The 24884-nt window shown below is 62.3% G+C and overlaps 2 protein-coding genes across 10 annotated transcripts; one reads left to right on the top strand and one right to left on the bottom strand.

Annotated features, from left to right (window-relative positions):
• Window positions 1-2891: 2891 nt before the first annotated feature.
• Window positions 2892-17007, bottom strand: ZFTRAF1 (zinc finger TRAF-type containing 1). 3 transcript variants are annotated; one of them, XM_053930149.2, is made up of 4 exons: window positions 16340-16967; window positions 5967-6205; window positions 5115-5326; window positions 2892-3619 (listed from the first exon to the last, which is right to left on the bottom strand). In XM_053930149.2, exons 1-4 carry the CDS (start codon window positions 16430-16432, stop codon window positions 3228-3230), a joined length of 936 nt encoding a protein of 311 aa, XP_053786124.1. In that variant the 5' UTR covers window positions 16433-16967; the 3' UTR covers window positions 2892-3227. The 3 variants fall into 3 exon arrangements, with proteins under 3 accessions (XP_053786124.1, XP_053786122.1, XP_053786123.1); XM_053930147.2 differs by lacking the exon at window positions 16340-16967 and adding an exon at window positions 13939-14502; XM_053930148.2 differs by lacking the exons at window positions 2892-3619; window positions 5115-5326; window positions 5967-6205 and adding an exon at window positions 14272-16148 and having other exon boundaries at window positions 16340-17007.
• A 324-nt stretch (window positions 17008-17331) lies between these two features.
• KIFC2 (kinesin family member C2) lies at window positions 17332-24786 on the top strand. Of its 7 annotated transcripts, none has more exons than XM_053930079.1 (19): window positions 17333-17435; window positions 17571-17800; window positions 17962-18043; window positions 18228-18379; window positions 18508-18646; window positions 18765-18889; window positions 18968-19030; window positions 19115-19243; window positions 19630-19707; window positions 19818-19932; window positions 20009-20118; window positions 20215-20322; window positions 20574-20682; window positions 20792-20949; window positions 22636-22740; window positions 22824-22945; window positions 23042-23165; window positions 23269-23745; window positions 23836-24786. In XM_053930079.1, exons 1-19 carry the CDS (start codon window positions 17369-17371, stop codon window positions 24088-24090), a joined length of 2748 nt encoding a protein of 915 aa, XP_053786054.1. In that variant the 5' UTR covers window positions 17333-17368; the 3' UTR covers window positions 24091-24786. The 7 variants fall into 7 exon arrangements, with proteins under 7 accessions (XP_053786052.1, XP_053786054.1, XP_053786055.1 ...); XM_053930078.2 differs by having other exon boundaries at window positions 17334-17435; window positions 23269-23398; window positions 23489-24786; XM_053930082.2 differs by lacking the exon at window positions 20215-20322 and having other exon boundaries at window positions 17336-17435; window positions 23269-23398; window positions 23489-23745.
• The last annotated feature ends 98 nt before the right edge of the window (window positions 24787-24884 follow it).

The following is a 24884-nucleotide window of genomic DNA, read 5'->3' as shown; positions in this document are numbered from 1 at the left end:
GCTGAACTCTCGATACACCCGTGGTCCCTCCCGCCTGGGGACTCAAAGCCAGTGCTGCCGGGGGAGGGGGACGTTTTCCGTTAGAGCCGCAGGCCCGCCCTGTGCCGCGAGAGGCGGCGGGAGTGGGGTCTGGCTCCGAGCGCGGGGACCCGCCGATCCTGCGTGGCACTCCCAGAGCCCGGACTCGAGTGCTGGCACCTGCCGCGCCGGGAGCTCTCGGCCCCGGCCGCACAGCACGCCCAGCCCAGGACACTGGAGCCACGGCCAGCGTCCCGAAGGCCCCAGAGGAGTCCTGGAAGGAGTGGGAGATGGACGTGTTTCTATGGAAATCGAAAGATACCCAGGTGTCAAAGCCTCGGCCAGTGGGTGGACGCCAAGGTCTGTTAGGGAGGGAATGATGTGCGGGGCAGATGGGTCCTTAGGTCGGAGAAAGGCTGCCCAGGCCTGGCCACAGGAGCGGCAGGAGGCGGGTAGCTGGGCCCTTTGACCACCCCCCACCACCCCGGGGAGTGTGACCCCAGGCGGCCGGCTGGGCAGCGAGGCCCTGAAGCAGGCTGGCTCAGCTGAACGGGCAGAGGGCACCATCCGACAGCTGCTGCGGAGTCTCGACCTGGCTTCCCTACAGCCTGGGCATTCTCAGAGCAGCCAAGTCCTGGGGGCCCCATTTGCCTTCAGGGAGGACCCAGCTGCTCTGTGCCTCAGTTTCCCCACTGAAAGTAGGGTGTGTATACGAGTCAGTGCCGAGCAGGGGTTGCAGGCTGGGGATGGGGAAGCCACGGGCTGGGAGCCCACAGGGGCAGAAGCTGAGCTTGGCTGGAGGCCTGCAGAGCCCTGGGAAGCCCACACGTGAGGCTCTCTTCTCATAAAGAAACAGACAAAACATGGTTTGGAATTCTTTTTAAACTACTGTTACATACAAATAATATCCAAAGAGAACTCAGACCACAAAAGTGACATGTAAGTCATTTCCAACAGCGGTAAAAACACCTCTCCAAGTGCTTTTTAAAAAAAGTTTATGATTTTTGTAAATATCTCACTTTGGGTGAACTGAGGATGTAGTGTTCACAGTGGGTGGGGTTGAGAAAGGGAACAGGGCCGGCTTGGTGGATGCCCCCAGGCCTCCCCCACTTCGGCAGAGGTGGCACCCCCACCAGCTCCAGGTCTGGATGCCAAGGCGGCAGGGGGTCCTGGAGACAGACCACTGTCATCTCCGCAAATCAGGAGCCCCCAGCAACATGCCACAAGGTTTGCAGTAACTCCATGGGGGCTGGGATCCCCCAAGGCACCAGGCTGCCCCAAGCTGTAGGGTGGCCATCACAGGGCTGGGACGTATCAGCAGTCCTCTTGGGCACCGAAGATGCACACCGGCGCCCCCCACAGGGAGGGCCAGCTGGCTTGGTCCCTCTCCCACACACGCCCTTGGGCAGGAAGTGTGGGCTGGAAGATCCAACAGTGTGGCGGAGCCTCCTGCTGCACACACAGGGCTGTTGGCCCCAGGACTGCCCAGCCCTGTCTGGCGGCCATGTACTTTCACCTGCACACAGAAATCTGCCATCTCCCACCCTGCCGCCCGCCACACCCCGCCCAGCAGAGCCACTGGGGCCATCCACTGACTCTCTCACAAGCCACCCAGACACCTGTGGGCCAGGCAATCCCTTCCCCGCCTGGATCCCCTCACCACACCGTCTCCTGGAAATCCAGAAACTACAGAGAGGGTGTCAAGCCCCAAGGGAGGCAGAGATGCAGTGACAGCACAATCTCCTACACACAGGACATCTGGCATGCATCTACCTGCATGTCACCCTTTGCGCCCACCAGGTGGGGGGCAGCTGGGGGCAGTGGGACTCACGCCCGGGTTGAGACTGGTGTGGGGAGCTGTGGTGGGATCTTTGCAGAGGGCAGGAAATCCAACACAGTGTGCCTCCTGGGCCCCTCAGTGGCCAGGCCATTTGCCTTGAAGGAGGGGAATCCCCCAGAGCCCCATACCCTGGGCTTGGAGAAGGAAGCCAAACAGGCTCAGTAGAGTAGCTTGGGGAACCACCCGGGCAGGAGGGAGGAGCCCCAGAGAGAGGCCAGGCCATGGCTGAACTGCCCGCTGAGCCCTGCAGGGCCGGGGCAATGGGGCTGCTCTGAGGCACGGGGTGGGCCTGGCCAGGGTCAAAGGAAAGAGTTCTTTGGTACTGAAGCTACGAAAAGCTATCATGGAAGAGCCATGTCTCCAGAGAAAGGGTGGCAGGGATGAGCTCTCCAGTAGCTCTGAGGGTCCCAGGGTCCTCCAGAAAGGGCTCCTTTGCTCTGAGGCCCCCTTACTGGGCACATTCACTGAGGCCTTGAAGAAAACAGCAAAGCTGAGGCTGGGAAGGGACCACATCTCTCTAGTGAGAAACCACGCTGCCCAGGCATTGACCTCCCCAGGGGGCCCCAGTGCAGGACCAGCAGCTGGTGCCTGAGAGTATGGGGGCAGCTGGCCCACTCCGACCCTCACCCAGCCAGGCTCAGCCACTGCCAACAGCCCCCGGAGTTTTCCTCACAGCCTGGTCACAGAAAACAGATTCTCTCTTGCTAAATTTGCATAACTTATAGAGGAGCCTGTAAAGAGTTTCATTTATTTCCTGGGAAGAGACAGAATTTCACCCTGCATTCCGAAACACCAGCTGAGCCCAGGTGGCCAAGTCCTGTCTCCCTGGAGCAGCTGGGAGGTGCGCTGAGGATGCTGTAAGACCCCTGATCCTGCCCATTCCCCTGCTGGGGCCCTTCATAGAGGGGGCAGCATCTCCAAGTGTCTCCCAGGGGGCACAGTGAAGGATGAGCAGGCTCTGATCCCCAGGCCAAACCACAGCTCCCACACTGTCCAATCATAGCCACGCCTTACCCTTGAACAAAACAGAAAGTAGGAAACAAGGGTGCCTTTTTAATTGCAATCAAATACGCTGTCTGAAGCCAGTGCCCTGTAAGCCTGGCCCAGGAGCTGTGTGTGGCCCAGGGCAGGTGGGGCGCCCTGCTGAGGGACAGGGACCAGCAGGTCTGCTGTGTTCACCTCACGGTGTCCCTGGACCAGCTTTGGTGCCCTGGACGGGGGCGGAGGGCGAGGTGGTGAGCGCTCACACCTTTGCACACGCATGCAGACTTCCCCAGTGTTCGCATCTGTTCCTCCTCCTCCTCCACCAAAATGGTCAGACAGCACTGCGAAGCCGTGGCTGGGCAGGTGTGGGCAGCGTCCGGGGCGCCTACTTCTGAATCTGGAACAGGAAGAGCCGCAGGTTGATGTTCTTGGCGGCCAGCAGTTTGTTGCACTCCACGGAGTCCACGATGGGCAGTGGCACGTAGTCCGTCTCGTTGCTTTCGTTGGTGAAGACGAAGTGGTAGATGATGGGGCTGATCTTCACGTCATCATAGGGGCCCTTGAGCAGCAGGAAGGAGCACTCCAGGGGTGCCGTGACCTTGCTCTTGAGGAGCAGCTGGAAGGACAGCGTGCGCTTGCAGGACAGGTTGGGGTTGCGCTCGGAGTCGTTCACGCGTGCCTTCAGGACCCACGTCTGGTTCAGCACCGTGAACCGCGGTGTCTCGTAGTACAGGCGCGTGATGAAGTCGTCCGTGCGGTACGGCCGGAACTGGACCTCTGTGGAGACAGGCCGGAAAGAGTCGGCAGTCAGGGTGGGCCAGGACAGTGGTGGCGCCTTCCCACCAGCTGAGAACACAGGCTCAGCCGGGGAGGAAGGCAACTTACCAGGCGGACACAGGTGCTCTACTTGTCACAAGGCAAACCAAAGGCAATTATGGCAAATGGAGGCACACACAAGCTTTGGGCAAAGAACTACAAACAGAAGTGACACGCGTTAGCGGCAGGGAGTCCAGAGGCTGCGAAGTGGGCGGCCAGCCCGCCCCCTGGCCTCCCCCCTGGCCCCCCGCCTGCCCCAGGGCCGTGGGTAAGCAGACACACAGACAGGATGCAGTTCTGAGAACAGTGCACTTTATTGGTTCCATACACAGCTGCCAGAAAGTTGGCAGGCAGGCAGGCCGCTGCACGGCATCCGGCCAGATTCGAGCGCTGGTGTGTGGCCCACTGCTGGGCTCTGCTGTCAGTCCTCAGCACGGCCCACGCCCAAGGCTGGCTTGTCCCTCCACGGAGGTGGTCAGTCCTTCCTGCGTGGATGGGCTCCCTGCCCTGCCAACGTCCAAGACAGGATGCCTTGGCCGCCCAGGCACAGAGGCCTGGCCTGGACTGTTTGTGCCATGGCACCCACGAGGGAGACTGAGGCTGTAACTAACCAAGCCCCGGGACCCTCAGCCTCTCGGGCCTGTGCAGGCTCACACTAAGCCAGGCCCAGTCCAGGCAGCGTGGTGGGACTGGCTGCCAGTGACAGCCCTCGGTGCTCTGAGGCGGCCCCCGGCGTGGGTTGGGCAGTGGAGGGCTGGAGTCTCCCTGAACGGCCTCAGCATCAGCAGGTGCTTCTGGCTGTTCAGTGTCTAGACCAGGCTCTGGCCCAGCTCCTCCTCCCGGCATGTCCAAAGGCAGTGGCCAGGAGAGCCCACGTGATCCAGTGGGCCTGGATGCAGTCCAGCCTGCCTGTCCCTGGGTGTCCACTCCCAGCTCTGCATTTTGAGCTCGGCACCCTCAGCTTGTTCTGGAGCCCTGGCCCTGAGCATCTTCTCGCTGGCCTCAGGAGGTCTGTGGCCACTGCAGTCTCACACCCACAGGCAGGACCCAAAATGACGACATTTCTTCTTGCCCTTGGCTCTGCAGGGCCGGCCACCGGCTCCTGGGCCCCCCAAGACACACCCACCTTTGGCTCAGACTGTCTTAAGGCTGTGCGGCCCCATGCAGTGATGATGCCACCTTGCTGAGGTGGCAGGGCTGGGCTGGGTGGGGGAGATGGGCGGGAGGGGCCTCTGTGAGAGCCATGCAGGTGCCCCTGAGGTCCTGCCCCAGCCCCTCCCCTGCTCAGCCTCTGGGCCATCTTCTCCCCCAAGCTGTCCCCCCATTCACCAGGAGCTTGTCCAGAGCCCAGCCACCTGGCACAGCCTGTGCCCAGTGCCCAGAGCCCACTGCTCCCCAGGCTCCTAGCTGCTGGCCCCCAGGCTCTGTGGCAGGCTGTGGGCGGTGGGCGCCTCACCTGTGTAGCCAATCTTCTCGAAGCTCAGCAGGCTGAAGATGCTGTTGTAGAGCTGCATCTCCTTGCGGTGACTCTGGTCCATCTCGTCTAGGATCTCCATCAGCTCGTTGCCCGTCTTGGTGGGGTGGGCACAGGCGGCCTCGTGCACGGTCAGCTCATGGAAGGGGCCATGCCACGGGCAGCCGATTCGCTTGTACTTGCACTGGGTCACCCTGGGGGGCAGGGCATCGTGGTCACGGCCTGTGCCCCACACCTCTGCTCAGCCCTGCTCACTTCGAAAGCCACTCCCTGAAGGACACACTCAGTGTGTGCTGCCCCCAGGGAGAGGCCAGAGTGTGTGAGCGGAGGGGAGGAGCTGTGCGAGCTGTGAGTGCACCAGCCAGCCACACCCACTGCTGTGGGGTCTCAGTCCTGCTTGGAAACTGGCTGCTGACCATAGTCCTGGACCCTGCACAGCTTTACTCCAGGTGAGGCTCAGGGCCTAGACCCAGCTGCCAGGGATGGCAGCGTAGCTGGGGTGCCAAGGCAGCCTCACACTGAGGTCCCAGAGCTCTTGAGCTGGCTACTTTGTCCTGGGCCCAGGGACGTCATGGACAGCCTTTAAGAGGCTACCACACAGCCAGAGAACCCCAGAGAGACAAGTGATGTGCAGACAAGACCCCGACCCTCTGTGGGCTCCATGTCCAACCCACCGCAGGGCCTGGGCCCTGAGCAACTTCACACTGGCCCAGCCCTGCAAGGTCATCCAGGGGCTGTGTGTACAGAACTTGAGACCCAGGCAACTAGGACCAGTCAGCGTGTGCTTCATGCTGGGGCCTGCCTGCATCAGGGGCCTCCAGCCCAGGTGGTTACCTGTCTTGGCATTCCTCCTTCTGGTGCCTCTCCAGGAGGGAGCGGGGGAACTGGCGCAGGCAGAAGCCACACTCAGAGGGCAGCTCGCTCACAGCCTTCTCCACGGCCAGGTTTCGGCAACAGAGGCTCTTACTGATCTCACAGCGGCAGTTGGGGCATGTGGCCTGCTCCTCCTTCAGCCGGGCATCTGCTAGTAGGTGGATAAAACAGCCAGCGCACATCAAGTGACCGTTAGTGCACTGCGGAGAAGGAAAGGGAGACGGAGCTCACAGACCTGCAGGATGCGCCCGCGCCGCCCGCTGGCCCGCCAGAGCTGGGCCGGGCTGCCCTGCGGGGCTCACGCTGCAGGGGGGCTGCCGTGACCAGAGGCACCGGCTTGCTGGTGCTTAGCACAGAGAGGGACACCACTCAAGGAGGGACAGGCCTCTTGCCGGGGGCCCTGCTCAGACACGGCGAGTTGGGCGCCTGTGTGAGCTGTCGGGGGGGGGGGGCGGGGGGCGAGGGCGCACAGCAGCTTGCAGAGGTGACGCCTCTTCACTGAGGCAGGCCTGCTGGTGGCGACTGGCCGCAGTGCAGCTGGGAGCCTGGCCCTTTCCTGTCCCAGGGGTCGCAGACAGTCCCGAATGCCCACAGGCCCTGATTCGGGATGCCCACAGGAACTTGGATTCTTGGCTGAGCATGGCAGCAGCGCCGGATCAGCAGCTGCTGAGGGGGCAGCAGACACTGCTCTTGGGACCGCAGCTGGTGTGCCCTCTCCCTGGCCTTCAGAAGGGCAGCTCACACTGGGGGCCAGTCCCTCCCCTTGCACCTCCTCGACCAGCACAGGTGAGAAGGCAGCTGTCGCCCACCCAGTGAGGACAGCTACCCACAGGGGCCTTCCCAAGACTTTGTGGCAGAGCCGGTGCAGGTGGGGAGACCGAGTTGGCCTGGGACAAGGGTCCATGGGCAGCACATGCCAAGGGAAGGCGGGAACGGGGCAGGGAGGAGAGAGGCGGGTGGACACGTTGCTGCCTGGGTCAGGAAGAGCCAGGCCTCCGCCCCTTTCTGAACCTGAAGATCAGAGGCCCAGACACGGCCTGTCCCCAGCCTGCCCCCCCTGCTGGGAGTCTCTGCCTGTGGACAGCAGGCCGCCAGCTCAGCTCCTGTCCTTCATCTCTCACTGAGACCACACATACCACCCAAGCTCCCACCTGGCACCATCAAGAGTGCCTGTGGGCTGAGGGCCCCCCACCAGGGGCTCAGCGTCAGGGGAGGAGAGACCCACACAGGAGCCAAGAGGCACATGAGTGAAGACTGGAGCCGAACTCTGGCCGGTAGCTCAGTTGGTTAGAGTGTTGTCCTGATACGCCAAGGTTGAGGGTTTGATCCCCAGTCAGGGTGCATACGAGAATCAACCAATGATGCGTAAATGGGTGGAATAACAAATGGATATTTTTCTCTTTAAAATCACTTAAACAAACAAAAAAGAGTTGAGCTGAGTGTCCCTTGGGGCAAACATAGTTCGCCCCAGGCCTGGCTCAGGGACAGGGGCAGATGGGCAGGGGCAGGTGTGGTGGTCACACAATGCCTTGGGAACACTGTGGGAAGTATGGAGTCCTCAGCTGAGCTCAGCACTGGGGGCAGCCACTGGCTGGCTGGTGCAGGCAGCAGCTGGCCTACGCGCGCCAGCTGCGGCAAACCAGAAAGCCACCGGCCACAGGCTTCCCTTGAGGTCCAGGTCCCTTTTGAGAGTGGGAGGCAGCGCAGTAAAGGTTCACAGGGCCATTGCCAGACCTTGTCCACATGCATGGGGTCCCAGGCAAACACCAGCTGCCACCCCATTGCTTCAGGGGTCTACGCACCCCGAGCTGAGGAGTGATGAGACCTACATGCTAAGGACCGGCAGTGGGGGCACCAAGGTGGGGACAAAGGCCTCCTTTGCAGAATCCATGTCCACACATACACCACAGATTACCTGCAGTTGACCCTTGATTCTAAGGCAGGCCAAACATCAGAACGTGTAAGATGACGGGGAGCCAGCTGGGCTCAGGCTGGAGGAGCAGGCTTGGCCAGCTCCAGCTCTGGACACTCATTGGTCCCTGGAGTGGTCAAGAGGCACTGCGGCCCTCCTGCAAGAGGAGCAGGGTGGAGAAGCAGTCTGTTCTGCCCACCCTCCAGGGGTCAGGGAGACCCAGAGAGGCAGTGAGTGGGGAAATGGGGGAGGGGAGCACGTGACACAGTCTGCTGCCATCTCGGGGCCTGAGCCAGCAGAGCCCGGAGTCCCCGCCGCTCCACAGCGTCAGGAAGAGGACTGTGACAGCCTCCAAAGGCAGGGAGGGAAGTGACACACCATCCGGCCACTTGTTCACGGTAAGAAACTTCAGGCTGAGCCCCAAAGCCCCAGGCTCAGTGAAGCCCAAGAGGACGCCAACGTGGAGACCCTGGGGCCGGGGCCCACACCACTCAAAGCCCAGACCCCCTTGCTGAGCAGTCTGGCAGAGCAGACAGCATGGTGCGGGGCCCACACCCAGGGTGCGGGCCTGAGAAGGAGACTCAGGATGGAGTCCTGGGAGCTTCTGGGGGTCACTCAAGGTGGCCAGGTGTGATCGGCCTAGCTCCCAGCATGGCCCCTCCAGGCAGGACTCTCCTTAGGTCCAAGAATTGGGGCTATAAGAGCACCCAGAGCCTCCAAACCCAGCAAGGCTCAAGTGATGTGGCAGCTCTGCTGGGGAAGACATGGGGTCAGTGCTCTTTCACCCCAACACCTCAGCTGTGGGGTGGGACATGGCAAGCCGGCCAGATGCTCCAAGTGCTGCTGGTCCTACCAAGGGACCAGCCCACATCCACATGCAGCCAGCCTGTCACTAGCTGCCACCCAAGGGACGCTCTCTGGTGGACACCAGGTAGCTGGCCCAGGCCCGGCCAACACCCAGCCCAGGTGGTGTGACTCCAGCAGGGTAGTCACCATGCTCCCCCTCACCCAGGTCTCCCCAGTTCTGCAGGCAGGCCAGGCTACAGGGTTGCAGAGACCCAGATGGGTTGGGCTGCACTTGGCCCAGAAGCCAGGCCGCAGAGGGCTCTTCACAGTGCTGGCCACAGGCCAAGCCTCTGATGGACAGTACCAGCCAGGAAAGTTCCAAGGGCTCCACCTGACACACTACAGCAAAGCCCCCAAGATCCTGGGTGTCCCAAGAAGCAGCTCCTGCAGTGCCCAGGCTGGGCTGCCTTCCCACCACTCACTGGGAAGTCCCTGGTGGCAGGGAGGGGAAAGGAGAGGGGACCCACAGCCCAGGGCCCCAGGCCCTCCCAGGACAGACACTGGTTCAGACCCTGGCCCGAGATCAGTGGCAGCATGACCTTGGGCCGGCCACTTCCCTCTCTGGGCCTCCATGTCCTCAGGCACAAAAGGCACCAGGACAGGACTGGCCTCCTCACGTGTGGAAGAAGCTGTGCGGCTCAGCCCCCAGCACACAGTGGGTGCAGAACACCCCCCCCACACACACTGGTCATCATGCAGCAGAGCTGGGACAGCCCCTCCCTCTGCCTGGCCACGGGCAGCTCACTGCATCAAGGCTGCACAGGCCAGGGCCTCCGCCTGGGCCAAGGGGGCTGAGGGGACCATCTGGACTCATGAGGAGCCCTGACCCTGGGACTTGGGTCTTAAGCAGGTCCTAGAAAATCCCCCCCCCCACTTCCCTGAACCACACCTGTGGTCAACAGGCCTTTTAGGCCCTCTTTCACGCCTTCGGTGCACGGTGGCCTGAAATGCTGCCCCCCTCCCCTCACTACACTCTTTCCCTCTAGAGGAAGGCTCAGCATTCAGCCTTACAGGAGCAGCCACAGCCAAAGGCCCTAAACGGACAAGTGCCACTCAGCCCAGCTGCAGGTCTCCCTCAGCAGGGCCTCAGGCACCCCACGTGCTCAGCCCAAGGTGTCCTCCACCTCTTCAATCAAGGGGCCTTGGAGGGACCGTGCAGCATGCGAGACAGAGCTGTTTTGATGAAAGCCACATCCCAAGCACGGTTTGCAGCACTGGGCCAGTGGCTCCTGATGTCCTGCCACCCTGACAGCCAGGACTCAGGTGGGAACCTGTTGCTCTCAGAGAGTCAGGCTCTTAACCCCGAACATAAGTGCTGCCTGGATCACAAGTTAATCCAAACAACGAACCACCACGAACACCCAACTTCCCATCTAGCCAGAGCCCAAAACCCCTCTCTCTGCCCTGGCTTCAGACACCTAGGCAAGTGTGCCTTCAAAGTTCCTCTCTGCCACCTCTCTCACCTCAAAGCATGAGCCATCTGCAGCCTGAGAACAGCCCAGGAGCTGAGGAGGATCCCAGGCCATGGGGGAGGGCACACCTACTGAGACTCACTTGAAACAGCGCCTGCAGCCCCAGGCCTGCTGACAGCTGCTGAGAAGGTGTGCCTTGTGCCTGAAGCCTGTGCCATACCTGCCGATGCCTGGGCAGAGAGGGAGCCAACCCTGCTTCTGGGCCCCTTCCTAATGTGACTGCCAATCAGGTAACAGGCCCCTTGGGCCAGGACCTGAGCTAAGTTCTGGCAGAGACAGGAGGCCTTAGGGGTGGGAGGTACAGCAGGATGTACCCACTTGTCACAAAGTACAGACAGGTGCAAGTGCCCCAGCCTCCTATAGCAGGGAGGGGGCAGTCCTGACAGGGGGTGCTGCTCTGCAGGGCCAGTGAGGATGAGCAGGAGGGGCACTGAGGTAGAAGGGGTGCAGGAGCAACAGGATGGAGGAGCAGGCCCAGGTCTGAGGCCAGGAGTCGGAGGCACAGGGGTCAGAGGGCCGGTTGGGTCCACATCCCAGAGGCTCCGTTTCCCTGATGAGAATCCCAGGGAACTTCTCTGGCTGACAGCCAGTGAGGAGGGGAGAGCTGTATGGCCCCTCCCTCCAGAAACCACCCCAAGGCTCAGGGCCTCAGCTGAACTCAGCAGGACCAGACGGAGAAGACCCAGAAGGGAGGTCAGGGATCAGGCCTCAGCTACCATGCCCCAGGCACCTCCAAGGCTGTTTGGCCCAGAGAAGGTACCCTTTGGGCAGAGGGTCCTGCGGCTGTGACCACACGGCTGCATCCAGAGCAAGTACTGGCTGGAGTTTCTGGCCGTCCACTGCCACGTGGAGCAGCTCCTGCAGCCCTGCTGCCCCCCACGCCAGGTGCCTGCCTACAACTCTGGAAGGTGACCACATACCTTGTCAGGCCAGTCACCAAGGACACACCTAACACCCACACAATGAGAACATCAAAGCCAGCACCTGCTGTACCTGCTCTGGCCTTGACCTGACCTGACGCAGGCCACGATGAGAAAGCCGTGTGCCTCACTGCTGTCTGTGGTCTGAGGCCTGAGCAAGTCTCCCCACCCAGGCATGTGGCGTGATGTGCCAGGAGAGCCAGCCCTGTGGGGCCGAGGGCTCAGATTCGAGAGCAGGTGGACAACTCCACCTGATCAACTCATGTCTGCCCAAGGCGAGCTCTGGCCATCGAGGCTTCCCTGGTAAAACAGAGGTGGGTGGGGTCTGGTGGCCAGAGTGCAAGCTCTTGAGTGACCAAGCACCCAGCCAATGTGAGGCTCATGGAGTTGTCCCCATGCCCCAGTGCCAGGTGCAGCACACAGGGACGCCGTCCGAGACAGCCCTCAGAGGCACAGCCTGGCTGCTGCCCGCCCCAGCCATGGGTCTGCAGGGGGTCAGGCAAATGTGGTCCAAACTAGCCCACTGCCAATGGCCAGTCAACACGGCTGCCCAGCGAAGGCGAGCAAAGGGGAGAGGCTGAGTCCAGGCCCACAGATGGTGGCCAGCAATGACTCTAGACCCAGCGTTTCAAGGCAACATGTGGAACCCAGACCCTCTCAAGTGCAGACCCAGTACTGGTGCTGACCAGGCCCATCTGGACTCCCGCCCTCAGTAGCCCCATGCAGGCTCACTGTGGGGGTGAAATGGGACCCTGCATACAGCAGCAAGCCACCAAGAAGCCTTCCCTTCTTCCCCCACCGCTCTCTCAGGCCCCTACCACCCCAGCTCCAGCACCAGCCCTGCTCTGAGCTCACACCCCCATGGCAGATCCTCCAGCAGCCACAGTGAGTTCTGACCAGGGCAGGGCTTCCATCAGCCCCTCTAGAGCCAAGGGCTCTCCCACTGATCCCTCATGCTCGGGCTTTCTCAAGGCCTCTTGTGATGAGAAGAAAACCATCCCAACCAGGCCCAAGTGTCGCTGGGAAGAATGGGGCTTGCGTGGGGTCCAGTGCCAGAAATGGAGCCCAGCGCCCGTGGGCTCTCCTTGCTCTGCGAACACATTCTCAGGGAAGCCACAGGCAGAGCCCACTAGGCCTTGGTCAGTGCCGCTCCAGCCCCTTCACTGCCCTTCACAGCTGCTCAGCTCTCAGCACTGCAGGCCAATTGGAACCAGCCAGGCTTGGAGGCCTGGTCCCCAGCATCCCTGGCCACAGGCAGAGCTGCAGCTTTCTGTGCTAAGTGGACCAGCAGCCAGCACCCTGTGGCCTGTCATCATGCCAGGTCCAGCTCCAACCCATTCACTGGAAGGAAGATGAGGAGACCCTCAAATTCCCCTGGGGTGCTCCACCCATTGTCTTGGCTTCCTGGGCTCTCACTCGAGGCCCAAGGAGTTCTCCCTTTGGGAAGTTCTCCCAGAAGATCCTGGGCAAGGCAAAAGGGGCCAGAGAGAGGACAAGTCCTGAGGAGCACCCCCAAGGCTGAGGGGTTGTGAGACATGCTCCCCCAGTTGGCCCCAGGCCACAACGCCTGCGGCATTCCCAACCTCCGGCCTCCGGCTAGGAGCTTCACAAAGTCCAGGAGGCTGGGTGGAGACCTGGACCCACTTCCTCACCAATGGCTTTTCTTCCCATCACTGGCATGCCATGGTCCTCCCAAGCAACCTCCTAGCACAGCAGAAAGGATCTGGAGATCCAGATGCTGGGGAAATGGCAACCAAGACTAACCCCGCATGGCTTACTACAAAAATGGTTCTCTCGTCCACAGCCTCCAGTCTGAGGAGAAGCAGGGGGACAAGGCCCTATCAGCTAAGCCCAGTACCTGTAGTGCAAAGGGAAGTGACAAAAAACCTGTTTCATTCCGCACAGGGACTCAGAGGTGATGGGGTGGAGAGGTGAGGGGGTTGAGGTGGACGAACTCTGGGGCCAGGGTGTGGTCCCTGCTGCTTCGTGGTACGTGGTTAAGAACCACCTGGGCCAGGTCTCCTTAAGAACGGCCCTGAACTGCTTAAGGACTCTGACAACAGCCCCGCTGAGAGCAGGGTGGACAGACCTCCTGGAGCCTAGGAAGCCAGGCCTGGTGTGGGCGAGGCAGGCTGGGCTGGGGAGCCACCCCTGAAGCACAGCATGTCCACAAGGTGCAGGGTCAGACTGGGGGACCCAGACTGTGGGGCTTGATGCAGGTGGTTCATCCAGCCCAGGAATGAGGGGAAGGGAGGAGGAAGGGAAGGAAGAGAGGCGATCCCTTCCCTTCTCAGTGCTCTTCCAGAAAGAAAGAGGGCCAAGGGGGTTCTTCCACTCATGAGGGAGGAGGAAAACAGAGAGAGCCTGAGGACAGGTTTGCAGTGTACAGGGTGGCAGCTAAAAGAACAGAGGAGCCCTTGAGTGAAGAGGTAGCTCAAGAATGCGGGAAGCAAGCTCTGAAGTGGGGGAGGGGCATGGGCATCTGTCACCTGCTTTCTCTGGTGTCAGCTTGGGAGGGTGGGCCGGGCAGTGCAGAAGGGGCAATACGGGGAGCTGAAAAGAGAAGCAGCATCTAGGTAGGAAATAGTAGATTCAAATCGTGAAATAAGGGGAGTCGGAACAAGTCAGAAAGGGATTCGGAGCAGGAAATAAAATCCTGAGAGAAGAATGAAGAGCTTCCGAAGAGACGCCGGAGTCCCGACCGCTGGGCCCCGGGGCTCAGGCCTGGCCTTGAAGGAGACGCGGTGCCCGGGGCGCCGGCCGAATCGGGCCGGCGGCCCTACCTGGTACACGGAGGCCTTGGGCAAGTCCAGGCAGACGGTGCAGCACAGAACCGAGTAGAGCCGCTCCTCCAGCTTCCCGCTGCCCGCCGCCGCCGCCTCGGCTGCCTCGGCCGCCCGCAGCCGCTTCTTGGGCGGTGCGTCGGGGTCGCCGGCTGCCTCCTGTAGCTGCCGGGCGCCGGCCAGGCCCGCCTCGTCCGGGAGCCCAGGCCCTGCCGCTTCGCCCAGCGCCGCCGCCGCCGCCGGCCCCGCGGCCGCCCCGGGTCCGGCCCCAGCGGGCACGGCGCCGGCAGACCCCGTAGCCGGACCGCCTCCGCCGGCCTCCTCTGCGCCGGACATCGCTGCCGGCCGGCCCGGCGGGCGGGTGCGGGCGCGCTCCCGCGGCTAGAGGTTAGAAGCGCCGCGCGCTGCCACCGCACCCTCGCCGCCGCCGCGACCCTGCAACCCCACTCCCTGTGTCGCTGCCTCAGGGAGCCTGGCCCACGCGCCACCTCGCAGCAGCCGCGGCCACCGACCCCAGGGCGGCCGCCATCTTTGTTTTTGCTGCGCTCTTCCCCACCCCCACCGCCCCCCTGGGTCTCCTCGGTCACGGGACACTCTCGGACCAATGGGAGCCCCGCTTGGGGCTAGACGGTAGTGCGGACAGAGCCAATCGACGCGTGAGGGCCTGCCCGTGCAGAAAGTGGGCAGGCTGGGGGCGGGGCCTAGGGCGACCCTCAGAGGGCGCACCTGGAACACTAGGAACTAGTGCCGCGCTTCCGATGGGTGGCCAGCGCAGGGCCCAGGGACGCAAAGAGCAACCGAGGACCCTCACGTCGGGATGTACCCGAGTCATTGTCTCTCCACATTCAAGCTTGAGTGCACAGGGTTGACGGGAACGAGAAGCCCCGCGGCCATCCATCTCCCTACTGTGTGGGACCATCTGTGCTTAGAGTTCTACGCAAGCAGAGGGGCTCCCCGAGGAAGCAGTCGGGGCCCCGACTCTAACTCACTGCTCTGCCCAATCTCGTTTCCTAACCCTGGGGTAGGTAGCTGAAGAGGGGTGCATTGAGGAAAGTGGGTGTCTTAGAAGATCAGGACTTGCCTTGCATAGGCTGGAAGACAAACAGGCAGAGGGCGAGCCAGCTCTGGTAAGGGGATGGGCGTTTCCGGGAACAGCTGTGGTACAAGCCTCCCTTGTCCCCACCCCAGCCAGCAGCCCGTGAAGGTCACTGTTCCAGAGGGCCTCTTGCTGGGCTGTACAAGTGTGTTCAGAACTCCACCATGTCCCAGAAGAGCAAGCTCCCAGGATTATGTCTTCTTAGTCCAGGGGCCAGCAGGAGGACAGGCTGGGTGAGGCCCCAGACTGCTGCCAGTACATCCCTTTCTTTTGCTCAGGGAATCCAATTGCTGACCTGGGAACCTTAGAAAGCTCAATCCCTCTCAAGAATGGGCAGATCCCATATTCTTGCTGAATCCCTAAGGTTTATTGGAGACTAAGCCTCTATCTGAACCCACAACCATAGCCTGCCCGGTATCAGGCTTCAGAATGTGCCTGGACCCCACCCCCTTCATTCTGGTCTAGGCAGGTCCCCATACTCCACCACAGAAAGGACGGTGCCCAGACTCTCCCCCTCACCAGTCATCTTGCAGCAGCCTACTTTGGGAAATAGGAGATCTATCTCTAGTGAAGGAGGCTCCAGGAGGGGAAGTGGTAACCCGGTCACCTGCCTTGCAGTCTCCAAATATCACTCCCACTGCAGGCGCTGTGTGTGCAAGGCCCGATGGTAGGCCCAGCTCCCTGCAGCCAGGACCCAGCGACAGACATCCTCCTTTGGCAGCAACAGCAGTTTGTCCTGCTCTAGCCGGCTCAGGAGGCCTGCAGCACCCAGCATCAAGCCCCCCCACATTCCGTAAGTGTTGGCTGTGAAAACGGCCACAATGAGAATGGTTACTGCCACCACGAGCACCACCGCCTGACCAGCCACAGAACGGCCCTCCGTGCCAAGGTGGTCACCAGCCACTGCCAGAACCATGCCTCCTCCCAAGAGCAGGTTTGCGGAGGAGCGATCCCCATTCACCCAGTGGAAATCGAAGGCCAGAAGGGGTAGGCCAATGACAGTGGCCACCCAGGCTCCAGTAAGACAGTCTTCATCTGTGCCCTGCCCTGAGGCCAGCATGGTGGCAGCAGCCAACGCCTGGAGCAGGAAACCAGCAGCAGCCCCTCGACTTGCCTGTCAACACAGGGAGGGGAGATGTGGGGAAAAAAAGAGGCCAGGACCTTACTTTAAACAGGGAAAGGTTTAGGGGTCTCATGGAAGCCTGACCCCTACACTCACCTCCCACCACCCTCCCTGATCCAGGGACCTGGATAGGTCCTTGGGGTTTGGGAATGGATCCTCCCCTATCCAGCCCGTGTACTCACCTGGGCAGTGCTCAAAGCTGCATGCAGAGACACCACTCCCAGTGCCAGGTGGGACAGGGCCATGCTCCACTCAACCCACGGCTTGGGTGCCATGACACCTAGGACGGTAGTGAGTTTGAGGAGACAGGACGGGGCTCCTCAACTTTGGAGAGGACGAAGGAACTCAGAAGCCGGCGACCGGGAGCTCTAAGGGTGGCTCTCCAGAACTCCCAGTTTCCAGAGCCCCATTTCTGAATGTTGGGATAGGTTCATCAGAAACTTCCTGGAGCTATGAGGTCGCTGGATACTACTGTGGGGAAGAAAAACTAATTTTGGCGGGGGAAAGAAAAGAGAAGACAAAGGCGGGCCTGTGCTAGGCGGGAGTGAGCCCTGGAACCCAAGTGGGGGCGCCGGGCCTGGGGGAGATCGGCGTGGGACGTGCGCAGGCCCACTCGGCCTGGTCCCTGCGCTCTGGAAGGCGTCGTTTTCCGAACTCAGCCTCGAAGATGCGACAGCACAGGCCGTCCGGGGCGACCCCAACGCAACGTAAAGCGGGAGGCCGGAACTTGTCCACCGCACCGCCCGCCCGTGGCTGCCCCGCCTTCAGCGCCCAGCCAGTGGAGGCTCGAACCAACGAGAAGAGCTGAGGCTAGAGCGTCGGGGGCGGGACCGGGGAGAAGAGGGCTGAGCCGACGGGTCGAGAGGAGGGCGGGGCTGGAAAATAGGGTGTTATTACCCAGTGATTTGGAGGGATCTGTGGTGAGGGGAGGGCCCTGAAGAGGGTCTGCGGGCTGGGCGAAGGATCTGAGGGAGGAGTAGGGAAGAGAGGGGAGGGGCTGTGAGAGGGGGAGCGCGCTACAAGGGAGCGGGCTACGGCTGGAAATGGTGGGTGGGGCTGTGAGGAGAGGGGCGGGGCGTGGTTGTCAAGGGCAGGTTTCTGGGAGGGGCTGTGCTAGGAGGGAAGGGGCGGTAGGAGGATGTGATGGGTGTGGCTGAAAGAGAACGGGGGCGGGGCTGTATAGGGAGGGGAGGCTGGATGCAGGTGGGCTGATGGCTCTAAGGGGCGAGAGCAGTGGGGGCCTGCTCGGAGAGCAGGCAAGGATTCCGTGGAAAGGAGGTGCGGGGTCGTGGGCGATCTCAGCCTGGGGTCTCCGAGAAATAGGGGTGGGGGCGCAGGGCAAATGTCCTGGTGTGGGCCCGGGGACACCTGTCTCTGCACCTCTTTCCTCCGGCGCGCGTCCTCCACCCGCAGGAGCTGGGCCGTGGGGGCGGCCATCCCGAGCATGCGCACCAGCTCTACTGCGGGCAGGCGAGCGGGCGCGGAGTCCGGGCGCGGGGACGCGGGGCGGCGCGAAGCCGGGCCCTCTGCCGCCCCGCGCTCCCATGTACGCCTTCTACTCGCTGCTCATCTACATTTTCTACAGCCTCTTCCGCAGGGATGTCGGGGCCAAGGCGACCGCCGACCCCAAGGATCCCAACCAGGTGAGCGGGGGCGGCTTGTGCAGGCCCGCGCAGCGTAGGTCTTCAGGGCTGGCGCCGCGGAGAAGACTGTGCCGAGGATCCCTGGTGTTGCCATCAGAGACCTCAGCCCCAGAGGGACGCTGCCGGCCTCTCCTCAGGCGCTTCCCGTGCTCCCTTCCTAGACTGCCAGCTGCAAACCCGAGGGTAGCCGCAGCCCCGACCAGCCCCCTGCAGAACTCTGGACCGAGCTGACAGGCCTGGTCGGTAGGTGCTATCGTGTGTCCCGAGCGCTGCGTCCCCGGGGCCAGAAGAGAACCCCGCCGTCCGAGAGAGGGGGAGGTGTCTGTGACCTCATTGGGAGCGAGACCCGACAGGTGCCATCTGGCGGCCGCCTACCCTCCACCACGTGACCCAGTACGACTTCCCCTCCCACTCTCTGGTCTCGCAGGCCGCTCGGAGTCAGAAGATGGGCCGGGAGGGGGAGCCGAGGGCCGCCCAGCCGAGGTCTCCCTGGAGGAGGCTCTCGTGCGCCTTGCTGAGTTCCTCTCAGTCCAGCTGGGGGCGGAAGAGAGCTGCGGCTATCCTCCGGATCTGAGCAAGGTGAGCCGGGCTGATGGGTGAGCGGGCCAAGGGTCTTTCTCTAGCAACCTGTCCTTTCTCCCCAGTACTGACCTCCACACCCCGGACCCTCTCAGTCTCCTGCATTCTTATTCTTCTCTCCTTTACAGCCTGGTGATGTCCCCCCACTGTTGACTGTGACTGGTCAGCTCTTGGCCCTCCTGGCATGGATTCGGAGCCCCAGGGGGAGGCAGGCCCTGCCCCAGGGAGTTCAGCCAACCTCGGGGGTGCAGCCCCCTACTCCGGCTGGTGCGTAAGAAGCAGTGAGTTGAAAAGAGAGTGTGTGCGTGCAGTGAAGCCTCCCAGAAGTGCCTCCCCTTCAGGGCAGAAACCTCAGTTAGTCCTAACTGGGTACACCCCACCCCAGGACCCACATCCCCAGAAGAAAGCCCTTCCTTTTCATTGAGGGGTGAGGCCCAGGGGCAGCAGACCCCACAGTTGGAGGAGGATCAGAGGGCTTGGCAGCGGCTGGAACAGCTCCTCCTTGGACAGGTGAGGGGCCTAGGACGTGGTGGGCACTGGGGAGGCTGGAAGGAGGTGTGCCACTCTGACCCCCTTCCTCCATGCCAGCTGGAGGAGCTGAAGCAACAGCTGGATCTACAGGATGGGATGGGCCAACTGCACCTGGGAGTGGTGAGCTGTCTGGCTGTGCACATGCAGGGGAGGGGAGAGGGGCCAAGGCTTTCCCGTGAGTCCAAAGGACTTCCTCTCCTCCAGGGGGCGACAGATTCCGAGAAAAGGGTTCAGCATCTAACCCTGGAGAACGAGGCCCTGAAACAGAGTCTGATCCTCACTCAGGACCTTCTGAGGCACTGGGGTCCTGGCCCCCATACCAGGGCCCCCCAGGTATTCTCCTTAGCTGCTGCTGTCCTCTGCAGCCTGGCTTTCCTGCACACCTAGTCTCCCTCAGGACCTGGTGCCCTGGAACAGAGGCAGGGGGCTCTCTGACTTGCCAGGGCCAGGGCTAGTACTTCGGACAGGCCCCGGGCCATCAAGGAGGCTGATGCTCGTGGGAGAACAACCTCCTCACAACCTCCCCTCCGCCCCCCCGCCCCCAGCTCCTCCAAGTGACTGACCCCAGGCGAGCAAAGGACTTGGGGAAAAACTCTGTATGGATTCATGACTGGCTCTCTTGACCTGACTTCCCCTCACGTGAAATGGGGCTGTTAGAACGCCCCTCCTCAAGTTTCCTCCTGGCTCCACGGTTCACGTGGCTCCCACCCCTCCTGCAGGAGGAGGCAGAGGCACTGGTGGAGCTCCAGGGCCAGCTTCAGGAGGCCCAGGATGCCACAGAAGCTCTCCGAGTCCAGGTGGGTACTGGGCCCAGGGGCTGGGAAGACTGGGAACACTGGGAAGGGGATGTCTGAGGCAGGGCCTGGTAAGTGCCTATTTCCTCAGTGACAGGGGTGGGGTGGGGCAGCTGGGGGTCCAGGAGGTACAGCTACAGGGCCTTCAGGGGGCCCTCCAGCAGCTCCAGCAGGAGACGGAGCAGAGCTGCAGAAGGGAGCTGCAGCAGGTGCACGGGCAGCTGGCAGGTAAGGTCTGGGACAGCGGGCTCCTGGGAAGCCCACGGAGTCTAGGCTTTCTCTCACAAGCACCTTCCCTCACCAGGACTTCGGGCACGCATGGCCAGCCTCCGTCAGGGCTGTGGGGACCTCCGAGGCCTGGTCAGCACCTTTACCCAGAGCTGTCAGGGTTCACTGAGCGAGGCCCGGGGCCAGGTCAGGACCAGCTGCTCCCTCTGCAGTGGGTGCTCCTGGGTCAGCCTGGTCACTGTTCTTCCCTTGGGGAACCCCTTTCTCCTGTCCCACCCCTAGGGAGCTGCCTGCTCTAATGGAGGTGGTAGGCTCTGGAACCAGGACAGCTCCTGTGATCCAGGGTGTGATCTCACTTCTGGGTCTCATTTTTGTCCTGTGCAAATGAAGGTGACAGTGAATCCCCGACAGGATTGTCAAGAAGCCCAGAGGAGACAGATGACATCCCTGTCCATGGTCCCCCTGATTCGTGGGCTCCATCCCAAGCCCACTGAATTGTACCCCCAGGCGCCCTAAGCCCCTGAAAGTTGTGGATTACCACAGCTGGTGGCCACATGATGGCTCCATTTTGCCCTTAGCACCCCACCCTAGCTACTTGGCTGCCCGCACTGGCTGGCTTGCTCACATCTTTATTCCCCCAGGTATCCTGGGCCCTGGGGGCACTGTCAGCCAGTGGGGCTGGGACTCAGCTCCCTGAGGAGCAGCTGGGGCCCCCAACTGGATGCCCAGAGCGGCTACTGGAGCTCAAGGGTATGGCCGCTTGGGGAGCGGAGGAGTGGGGCCCGCAGACTAGAGCAACTGGAGCCTCTCCGTGCCTCAGGGCTTGGGAGGCAGCCCAGTGACCTGATCTCCATCCCAGGAAATATCCGTGTGCTGTGTCGTCTGCGGCCAGGGACACCCTCCAGCCTGGTGAGCTCGGAGCCCGGCCCAGGTGGCACGGTCACCACCTGCTATCGAGGGCACCAGCGTCGATTCCGCCTGGACTGGGTGTTCCCTCCAGATGCCAGCCAGGAGGAGGTGAAGCTCCACCTTTACACCTGTGTTGGCCTCCCTCAGAGGCCCCAGGAGTCCCCAGGGGCTCTGGTCCCCTTCCCTGCCCTTTCGCCCTCCCAGGAACAAGACTGGGTAGATTCCAGCAGGGAAGGGGAAGGAAGCGGACGCAGGACTGGCAGCCGAGCTGGGCTCCACTGTTCCTTCCAGGGGTTTCCCTCTGTGTCCAGCCCCTCCTCCCAAGCTCTGCCCAAGGGAAACATCTGGTTTAGACAGGAAGGTTAACATTTTCAAGAATAATTTTCTACCGGGAAACTAAGGAACATGAACTGTGTGAGGTGATGGGGGCACTGCTCACGCAGAACTGGCTGTGGAGCACAGCTTGGTGCTGCTGCGGTGGGACAGTGCTGGGACCGTCCCCCAGGCGTCACTGGCTGCAGGGCCCAGACTCTGGCCACTGTGGGAAAAGGCACCTTTCCTTGTTTGTGGCCAAGGGTACAGAGCAGGGTGCTAGCGAGCAGGCCAGCCTAGAGCCACAGCCTCAGCAGTCTCCACTGCCCTGTGCTGGTGCTGCCCTCCTTTCCTGCTGGACCCAGTGGAAAAGCGGAGGCTTAACCCAGCCTACCACCACCTTGCTTCACATACACCATCTGTTACACACAAATTTTGCTGGTAGAGCTGCCACAGCTCAGGAAATGGAGGGAGACCCAGGAGGGAATTAGGCCAGGGGCAGTGCTCAGACCCCTGTCGGCCTCAAAGGGTGGCCAGGTCTCCCTGCCCCCACTTTCTGGGATCCTACAGCTGTTTCCCACCTACCTCTCTATCTGACACACTCCCCAGGCCTCAGCCCCACCGTGAGCCCTGCCCAGGCCCCCGGTACTGGACGGGGCCCTCCGACATGACATAACCAAATGAAAGAATGGAAGGTGCCTGTCACTGTTCTGCACATCTGCAAGGGCACCACTGTCACCCCCAGGGCTTCCTTCCAGTCATGGAATTTCAGGGGCCCAACTGCAGTTCTGGATTCTGCCCCCATGGCTGGCAGCCAACGCCTCCAGCAGAACTAACATTTGGTCCCGTTACCAGCCGCCTGTGCAAGGGAGCTGGCCACGCTGCCACTCTGTTGCTGCTGCTGTTGCTGTTGCTGTTGCTGTTGCTGCAGCTGCTGCGGGGATACAAGCCCCAGCCCCCCTGCCCCTCCCCTGCCCCCCTGCCCCCTCCATGGGCCCAGGTCCCAGCAGTCCTGGTTGGTCACCGTCCTCCACACCCCACCCACGGGGCCTTTCTGGAGTTGCCCTTTGTGTGCCTAGCACCAGTGTCGCCCTCTGGGCACACGTGGCCCCCAAACCCACACAACAGGTGCTGCATAGCCCCCGCCTCCCACGCGGGGGAGCAGCGGCTATCGTGCACCTCAGCTTTGAACCGAGCAGTGAGTCCATTGCCCGGGCTCTTGACTGCTAATCCCCTTGGCCTCCCAAATGGTGGCCAGGACTCCAATAGTCTGCATGTCTGTTCCCTCTTCCTGTCACGGCCTTCCCTTTGCCTGGAAAATTCTTACAAGTGACAACTTCTGGGAGCCTCCTCTGCTGGCCAGGAGACCCACCCTTCCTGTGGCCTGCCCCCCCCTCCCCCACCATCCTCCCAGGGGAATCAAGCTTCACTCACACCTTGCCCCAGGCCAGGGGCTCAAGACCCCTCCCCCCACTCCCCTAGGTCTTCAGGGAGCTGGAGCCCACTGTGCTGTCCTGCCTCCGAGGCTACAGTGTCTGCATTTTCACCTATGGTCAGACGGGGACCGGGAAGACCTACAGCATGGAGGTGGGAAGGGAGGGGAGAACTCTGGGTGGCTCTGGGGCCACGTGCTGGGATGTGAGCCCAATGTGGCACCCCCCCATCCCCAGGGCCCACCTGAGGATCCTGGCATAGCTCCTAGGGCGCTGCAGTCACTGTTCCGGGAGATGAGGACGGGAGGGCAGCACTGCGTGACCCTCAGCATGGTGGAGATCTACAACGAGGCTGTCAGGTCAGGGCTGCGCCCTGGCTGCCTCCTACTGGGCCACCGCCTCCCTTCCCCCTCAAGCCAAGAACCCCTGAACCAAGCCCTCACCTTTTTCACCAGGGACCTTCTAGCCCCAGGGCCTCCCCAGCGCTTGGTTGTGAGGCAGGGCCCCGCAGGCCAGGGGGGACTCCAAGTGGCCGGCCTCACGTACTGGGACGTCCCCAACCTAGAGACACTGAACCAGGTAAGGCTACCCAGGGGCCGCGTGGCCTTCCAAAGCCCTGCCTGTGCTCACACCTGGAGGTGTGGTCCCTACAGCAAGCCAAGCCTTGTCCTGCATCCTCCAGATGCTGAGCCTGGGGAGGAGCAACCGGGCGACCGCCGCCACCGCCATGAACCAGCACAGCTCGCGCTCGCACGCCCTGGTTACGCTGACGCTGCGAGCAGCGTCCCCAACGCGCGGTTCAGGCACCGCAGGTACCTCGCCGGCCGGCGCCCTGCTCTGCGAGGGGCCTCACCACACGGGAGATTGGAGTTCCCTCTACGTAGGCTCGCTCGCCTCTGCAGGCACGCTGCATTTGGTAGACCTGGCGGGATCCGAGCGTGCCTGGAAGGCGGGGGCCGCCTGCAGGGCGCGGGGAGACCCTGAGGACGCCCAGCGTTTGCGGGAGGCCCGAACCATCAACCGGTCGCTACTGGCGCTGGGAGGCGTGATGGCCGCGCTGCGGGCCCGCCGGCCACACGTGCCCTTCCGTGACTCGCAGCTCACGCGCCTGCTTCAGCCCGCGCTCGGTTCCGGCGCCACAGTGGTGCTGCTGCTGCAGGTGGGCGCCCGGCGCAGGCGTGGGGCGGGCGCAGGGCGGGGCAGAGTGGTTTGCATGCAGGCGCCGCTCACCCGCGCCGCTCCCCGGCAGATCTCCACGCGGCCCGAGGACCTCGGGGAGACCGTGTGCTCGCTCAAGTTCGCTGAGCGAGTGGGCCAAGTGGAGCTGGGGCCAGCTCGGCGCCGCAGGGCCCCGCGCTCTGGGACGCCCTCCTCCCTCAGTACCGACACACCATTCACTGGGACTCCCTGCACCCCAACACCGTCCCCGGGCAGCCCTCCAAGCCCCAGCCCCGACAGTGGCTCCAGCTCAGCTCGTGCACCCCCAGGGAACTTGCTCTTCTAGTCTGGGGTTGGGCCTCTGCTGGCAGAGGCAGCAAAGCCCCTGTCCCCCACAACCTCCTTGATCTCTGGGGACTCACTGGCCCCCAAACTCCCACAGTTGTCCCCTCAGCCCCTCCTGGCGGTAAGTGTTCCGCGTGGGGGCTGGAGGAGGAACAAATGCCCGCCCCTGGGCCCAGGTCCCGCTCCCTCCTTATCACCATTTGCTGCTATCAGCTGCCCACACAGCAGGGGACCCCAGAGCAGCCTGCCCTGGCCTACTGGCCTGCGTCACGATGTCACCATCCCGCCACCAAAAATCAGCTCGGCATTAAGATGTGGTCCATTCCTTTACTGTTACCTTCCCCACAACACCACCAAACCCAGGTAGGATTCTGCTCCCTGTGCCCTTTCTGGAAAAAGGTGCTACCTCCTTCCCTGACAGTTGAGGACAGGGCTTCAGGCTGGAGCCGCCATTAAGTTCTCCCTCCCCCAACCCTGGAGCCAGGAGAGGAGGTGACAGATGGTGATGGATAGATGGACGGATGGACAGAGGGCCAGAGGAGGTGGGACCAGAAAAGGGACAGGAAAGGCTACTCCGAGCAGCTCCATTCCCCCCAGCCTTGCTTCTGGGGGTAGGAGGGGGCTGACTGGCCATCAGGGTGGTGCCCAAGGGGACACAACCCTTGGTGGGTCGTCCAATAAACATTGTGGACTCTCAGCATGGCTGGGGCCTGGTGTTTCAAGGCAACTGTGGCCACACTTCTTGGTCCTCTTGGCCTTGGTTCCCCTCAACGAGTCAATGGCAGCAGGGGATAG

Source organism: Desmodus rotundus, chromosome 8, assembly GCF_022682495.2.
Source record: "Desmodus rotundus isolate HL8 chromosome 8, HLdesRot8A.1, whole genome shotgun sequence".
Lineage (NCBI taxonomy): Eukaryota > Metazoa > Chordata > Mammalia > Chiroptera > Phyllostomidae > Desmodus > Desmodus rotundus.
Note: the sequence above shows the minus strand (reverse complement) of the source record. Positions and strands in the feature narration are given on the sequence as shown.

Excerpts from the sequence above, each read along its gene's own strand:
- ZFTRAF1 (XM_053930147.2), bottom strand. The coding sequence starts at position 14,274 with ATGTCCGGCGCAGAGGAGGCCGGCGGAGGCGGTCCGGCTACGGGGTCT. Across the intron at positions 5,327-5,966 it reads AAGGAGGAATGCCAAGACAG|GGTGACCCAGTGCAAGTACA; the intron begins GTAACCACCTGG and ends CCTGCCCCCCAG. Across the intron at positions 3,620-5,114 it reads CGAGAAGATTGGCTACACAG|AGGTCCAGTTCCGGCCGTAC; the intron begins GTGAGGCGCCCA and ends CTGTCTCCACAG.
- KIFC2 (XM_053930077.1), top strand. The coding sequence starts at position 17,369 with ATGGCTCTAAGGGGCGAGAGCAGTGGGGGCCTGCTCGGAGAGCAGGCA. Across the intron at positions 17,801-17,961 it reads ACCCCAAGGATCCCAACCAG|ACTGCCAGCTGCAAACCCGA; the intron begins GTGAGCGGGGGC and ends CTCCCTTCCTAG. Across the intron at positions 18,380-18,507 it reads ATCCTCCGGATCTGAGCAAG|CCTGGTGATGTCCCCCCACT; the intron begins GTGAGCCGGGCT and ends TCTCCTTTACAG.